The sequence below is a fragment of the Ovis canadensis genome, chromosome 12, assembly GCF_042477335.2.
Source record: "Ovis canadensis isolate MfBH-ARS-UI-01 breed Bighorn chromosome 12, ARS-UI_OviCan_v2, whole genome shotgun sequence".
Taxonomy (NCBI): Eukaryota; Metazoa; Chordata; class Mammalia; order Artiodactyla; family Bovidae; genus Ovis; species Ovis canadensis.
The window spans coordinates 37,328,374-37,334,960 of NC_091256.1; the positions used below are offsets into that span (position 1 = coordinate 37,328,374).

General features: G+C 48.6%; 1 protein-coding gene across 1 annotated transcript; it reads left to right on the top strand.

The window, feature by feature from the left end:
• Positions 1-3,657: 3,657 nt before the first annotated feature.
• Positions 3,658-5,547, top strand: CCDC185 (coiled-coil domain containing 185). Its single transcript, XM_069544417.1, has one exon. The coding sequence runs from the start codon at positions 3,658-3,660 to the stop codon at positions 5,545-5,547; it is 1,890 nt and encodes a 629-aa protein (XP_069400518.1).
• The last annotated feature ends 1,040 nt before the right edge of the window (positions 5,548-6,587 follow it).

A 6,587-nucleotide genomic window follows, 5' to 3' on the forward strand; every position in this document is an offset into this window, starting at 1 on the left:
GATGAGTTTCTCCTAGAAATACTGCGGGTGAGGGTCCTTGATTATCTTTCTAATCCTGGCCCAGATTTTAATAAATGTTAGTGGCATCATGAAGTTAAAACTGTGTACCTATTCTATCATCATCAGAAGTGGGTGGGCTAGTCTCAGTTTCACGAGGAATTCTGAGAACCTTCAAGGCAAGAAAAAGGCCAAAGAGTCCTGAACTGGAGATCTGGCTCTGCTCCAAACTATGTCTTTCTCTTCTTTTTCTCTCTTCCTTCCTTCCTCCCTCCCTCCCTCCTTCCTTCCTTTAACTAAAGCATAGTTGATTTGCAGTGTTGTGTTAATTTCTCCTATACCGCAAAGTGACTCAATTATACCTGTATAGGTATATACATTCTTTTTTAAAATAATCTTTTCCATTATGGTTTATCATAGGACACTGCATATAGTTCCCTGTGCTATACAGTAGGACATTGCTGTTTATCCATTCCATATATAATAGCTAACATCTGCCAAACTATTTCTTTAAATTCAGCCCTACACTGCTATGGTTTTAGTGCTCTTGGAATAATGATAATGATCATTCTAGTGACTAATTTTTATAAGGCAGCAACTACATGCCATGCACTGCCAACTACATGCCAAGCATTTTTCAGGGATTAACTCATTTCTGTTTTACAAAAGGAAGCCTGCAGGATTTACTAGATTGAACTCCTCTTTCCAGTTGCCTTTGGGACTGAATGAGATCTTACAAATCATCTCCTACAGCAATGAAGAAACCACCAGAATCTCCAGACAGAGAGTGAAATCACCACTACAGGTGATCAGCAGGTGGCAAAGCTGGCTGGTGGCAGGTCTCCTGGGTCTTGGGTGGCTGTATTTTCACCCACACAACACCGCTTCTCTGTAACAGGAAGTGGCCTGGTGCCAGCCAGAACCACATGTAGTGTGCAAAATGTTTTACAAAGCTTCTTCAGAGAGAGATGACACTCAGGTATCAGCACGACTCAGTTCATGCCCAAATATCTCCTCACTTAAATGATTCCATTTCAAGTTTATGGAATAAATCTCTCAAATTTATTTTATGTAAAATTTGCCTCCAAGCAAAAATTATAATCACCAAATAATTTCTCTAACAATGGTATGAGTAGCACCAATAGAAATCTAGGCTAGAAGCAACCTCCTGTCCTTGGCTATAGACATGCTAATGACTGCACAGGAGCTCCTATCCGGGCAGAGTGGGCTCCTGGGGAGGCCTCAGATACTCTGGTCAAGGTTGCTACCACATGGCTTCAAGGACATAGCTGTCATGACCCTTGAATATACATCTGATCAGAATATTTTTAGAGCATGTCATCTCTGTCAGCTCAGGCTGCTCTAACAAAACACCGTAGACTGGATGGCTTAAACCACAGACATTTATTTCTCACAGTTCTTGAGTCTGGGAAGTCCTCAGTCAAGATACAAGCACATTCAGTTCTTGACGAGGGTCCACTTCCAGACTTAAAGACAGCCACCTTCTGTCTGTGATCTCAGGTGGCAGAGAGCGGAATTTCTTGTCCCTTCCTCTCATCCCATCATGCAGGCCGCACCTTCATGACCTCATCTAAACCTAATCACCTCCCAAAGGCCCCATCTCCAAATACCATCCTACTAGAGTTTAGAGCCTCAACGTATGAATTGGGCAGAACACAAACTTTCTGTCCATAATACATGTCTCAATTCAGAGTGCATTTCCTGAGAAGCAGCATGATATCATGGAAAGACAAGTGAACCTCAAATCAAAACTTCCACCACTGACCCACTGACCTTTGGGGGAATCAGTTAAAATGGCCAAGTCTCAGATTTGTCCTAAGGAAATGTTATCAGTTCTATTGGCCCTGCCTAGCTGGAGTTACTGTGAAGCTTCAAGAAGATGTGGGTGAAGAGGACTGGGATGAGTAAATGCTTGATTTTCTTCTTTAAGGATTGACCATATTTGGAGAATATTATCCAGAACTGTTTCCTCATTACATCCCAGAGAAAGGAAGTGACTGAGCCAGGCTCCACAGTCCAGGAAGAATACAATGGAGCCTGGACATCACCCCTCCCTAGCACTCGATCCTTTACCTAAACTGTTTTAGGATGACATTAATTCTGTTCTTCTTTTGTTAAGCTAGGAATCTGTAGAAACTTTCGTAAACCCATATATAGTAAGTCCCCTACATACAAACCTTTAAGTTTTGAACTTTCAAAGATGAGAATGTGCATCTGGTTCCAGCAGGGAACCAAACTTAGAACACCAATGTCAGGAGAGAGTGAAATTGCACCTTGCCCTCCGTCTCCTGTTGCTGATGATTCTTCAGCTCTCCCATCTCATCTCCCACCTCCTCTCCCTCCTCTAGTCAATAACTCTTCTTGCCTGTTCACTTGATGCTGGCCCCTGTGTGCCAGATGCTGTACTGTACTACTGCACTTTTCATGGTACTGTACTGTAAGATTAAAAATGTTTTTTGTGTGTGTATGTTTTGTATGTATTATTTGTGTGAAATGTATTATAAACCTATCACCTTACAGTACTATATAGCTGACTGTGTTAGTTGGGTACCTAGGCTAACCTTGTTGGACTTATGACAAACTGGATTTAGGAATACACTATTGGAATGGAACATGTTCATATGTAAAAATCTTACAATGTATTAAATGTATTTTCTGTATTAAATCTTACAATTTGTAGCTGAAGGCTAGAAGGACATCAAAATGATATTAATTGACTGTATTAAGGTGCTAGGCTCTTGAGGCATAGTTTCATCTACCTTATGGCAGCCCTACAGTGGTATTGTCACGGCCTCTCTAACAGTCGTCTGTTCCAGAACTTGAGGGTCAGGAAAGTTATCAACTTGGCCAAGACCACACAAGTGGAAAGTGGCAGAGGGGAGTCAAGCTCAAGTCTACATGACCAAATCTAGTGCTCTTCCCATGAGCTCTGAATGCCTCAACCCGAAAAAGTCATCTCATAAAACTGGAGAAAAAGGAAAACAATAAAGTGATTTGCCATGGTGTCCACCAATGCTATTTCAGAAATATGCACCTAACATTCCTATTTTGACAAAAGCAGTAATTGCTGTATTAGGAGGAAACAAACTATTGTGTTTTGTTTTCTGTCCTCTAAAAGTTTAAAAAACTATCCTTGAGCATGCTAAGTTATAAGGGCAAAAGGATGGTGCATATAAATTAACGAGCCTCGACTTTGCCTACACTGCAGAGGTGCACTGTGGTAGGGACCTGTGACTAAAGGACTCCCCACCCCACGCTTCCAGGCCACATTCTATCCTTTTAAAATTCTGCTAGTTTAAGATGTACAAATGCGAGTTCAAATTCCTGCCTGCAACACAGGTGGGGGTTCACTACGCACCCTCATCTTTAGGGTGCCCCGAACTTTCTACAGCCCTCTCTACCATACGCCCTCTCCCAGGCTCCAGCCGCCTTCCCGCCTCTCGCTGCGCGGGGTGCTAGGACGGCCAAGGTGGGCGAGGGCTGAGGGCTGCAGCGGCCAGGTGGCGCCGGGAGCATTGTGAAGTGGCCTGAGCGTCACAGGCGGCCAGGACCCCGGGATCGGAGGGCGGGGCGGGTCTCAGCAGCGCCCCCGCCGGGACCCGGGACCCGGATTCAGACGCTGGGCGTGCAGGAAGGAGAATGGAGGACTTCGGCCGCTTCTCCCCGCGGCCCCACTCGGCCGTGTGGGAGCCTCCGCCGCCCAGCGAGGAGAGCGCATCCTTGGCTCAGCAGGACGGGTCGGGACCGCGGACCGAATCGGGCCTGTGCTCCTGGGCCCGGACACCAGGCGAGGAGAGCGAGGCCACCGCGCCCTGGCCTCACCTGCTCTGCTCAGCCACCCCTCGGCCCAGCCGGCGCCCGTACTCCGACTCGCCGCAAGAAAGTCGCAGCCTGACCGACGTGACCCGGAGATTACTAGACCGTGTCAGGAAGCCCCGACCCCGCAGCCGGCGCCTGGAGGATGTCTGGGGGGAGACAAGGACCAAGCCCCAGGAGCAGGGAGGCAGCCGGCACAGCCCGGCCTGGCAGCTGGAGCCCCAGCCTCAGCACGGCCAGCACTACCCTCCCGCCCGGGGAGATTCGCCCCCTCCTTACCCGCAGGGAGCTTACACTCCCGCGAACCGAGCCTTTGAGGACGAAAAGGCGCAGAGCGGAGACCAGTGGGCAGTGCCGGTCGGCAGGGGTCTACGTCCCTGGTCCCTTTCCTCAGTCCACACGGAGAAGTCTTCTGTGTCCTCCAGAGAGTTTGGGACGCAGTCGGGTTGCCTGCACATCCAGAAAAGACACAGCAACGATCCGGTGGAGTCATTAACCAGCCAGCTTTCCCAGTCCCTAGTTTCCAGCAAGGAGATGCAGAAGCAGCACACCCAGGTCCTCAAGAACAAGTTGGAAGAGGCAGTAATATCCTCCAGGGACCAGAAGATCGTGGCCCTGGTGCTGAGCCGGCTCAAAAAGGCCCAGAGGATGCGGGAGCTGCAGCAGCAGGCGGCCCTGGCCTGGGAGGAGCTGAAGCGCTCCGACCAGAAGGTCCAGTTGACCCTGGAGAGGGAGCGCAAGCTGCTGCTGCAGCAGAGCCAGGAGCAGTGGCAGCAGGACAAGGAGCAGCGCAAGGCTCGTCTGAACCGGGAGCTGCGAGTCCGGCGGCGGGACAGACGAGCCACCAGCACGGTCCAGCAGGAGAGCAGCGGGTGGAAGGCACCGCTGGAGGACCAGGAGAAGCAGCGCCAGGGGAAGCTGGAGGGGGCCCCCTCCGAACCCGAGACGGAGCCGGAGAAGCAGTGCCAGGGGCAACGCCTGCCAGAGAGGATGCTGCGGGACCTGCAGGTGCGAAACAGCCTGCAGCTGCAGAAGAGGCTGGCGCAGGCATGTCTAAAGAAGCACGTTCACCCCACCAAGGGCCAGAAAAAGATCCAGGAGACCAGTCTCAGCTCTTTAGTCAATTACCAGGCCAGGAAGGTCCTCATGGACTGCCAGGCCAAGGCTGAGGAGCTCCTCAGGAAGCTGTCCCTGGAACAGAGCTCCCGATGGTCCCAAGAGATGCCCGAGGGCCAGATGAAGGAGCCCCACAGAGAGCTGAAGGACAGAGTCCAGAAGGAGGAGGAGCGGTTCCAGCAGGTGAAGAGGTGGGCTGAAGAGTCCCAGGAGCAGAGAGAGGAGCATAAGTCGCTGCTGGAGGAGCTGGCGGACCAGAAGATCCTGCAGACCCGGAGTCAGGTCCACAAGAACGTCAGGGACAAGGCGCACCACATTCGGGAGCTCAACATCCTACGGGAGAAGAATCATCACATCCTGAAACTGAAAGCCGAGAAGGAGGAAAGATGCCACATCGAGGGCATCAAGGAAGCCATTCGGAGACAGGAGCAGAGGATGGAGCAGATCTTGCGAGAGAAAGACGCAACCTTCGAGGAATTCCAGAAGATCTCCAGGGCCTCCAGGACAGATGACGTGAGAACACTTGCCAACAACTTCTTTGATCGGATGACCCGGGAGGCCCAGGTCCCAGCCGGGCAGCAGAGAGGGGGCTACTGAGAACCTGATGACAAACAGCTTCCAGCCTAGGTGGCTAGACAGAGATCTGGCAATGTGATTCATTTTCTAATTTGATTATGACTGAGCATTGATTTTTAAAAAGCATATAAAATAGCAGCAACTTTCTCTCACGAACTAGTTTGTTGATTCATTGGGATGGTTGAGAGGGTGGGATAAACATTTCCAAGTTTTAAGAAAATTACTTGCCTTTGTACATTTGGCTTTAAATAGAAAATACTCATTTGCCTCTCAGGTAATCTCAGAAGCGTATGAATGTCAGACACATTTTGAGGAACCAAAGAAAAAGTCTACAGTGGGGAATAGAGTTCTGTGCCATGGCTTCAGTCTTTCCCTGTCCCAGAACTTATGAAAGGGTGAAGTGTGAAGTACTTGTCATAGGAAATCTCCAAGAACAAAAAATGAGGTGGGGAAGCATGGGGGGAATTCCTGTCAATAAGTATATTGGGGAACACAGCATACTACATCCCCTCTTGGGAGTTCATAACACAGCTGAAAATTTTAAAGGCTCTGAAAAGTCTTGCAGTAAAGACACATTTGATTAACCTAGAGTTTTTCACAAACCATGGAACTTTTTTTTCTCTTGGATCCTTCCATGGAATTGACGTTCTGTGAAATATTTTTGGCAACAGCTTTCTATGGCTCCTCTCAGATGGTACTTCTTTGGCCTTCCTTTCCCATGTTAATAGAAAGTGTTTATAATGCCTTTAGCACTAGTGATTACACCACCAGAGACACATTCAAGAGTTCAGTGGAATCTTTGGGTCCAATTTTTCCCCCTTTTTTGGTCAGTCTCCTCTAGTTTTTTGGAGCAAAATTCTGTTAGAATCCTCCTCTTCCCCTGTATCTATTAGAATCCTTCTCTTTTCCTTTATTTCTCCTTTGTCTCTTCTGAAGGAGGCATGTGATGTCATTCTGTCTACCCACGTTGTATCTAATTAACCTAACCAGGCTCTGAATGAGTGACTAAACATGATTCAGGAGCTTGACAGTTTAAAAACTAAGAGCCAGAAGCTAAGTAG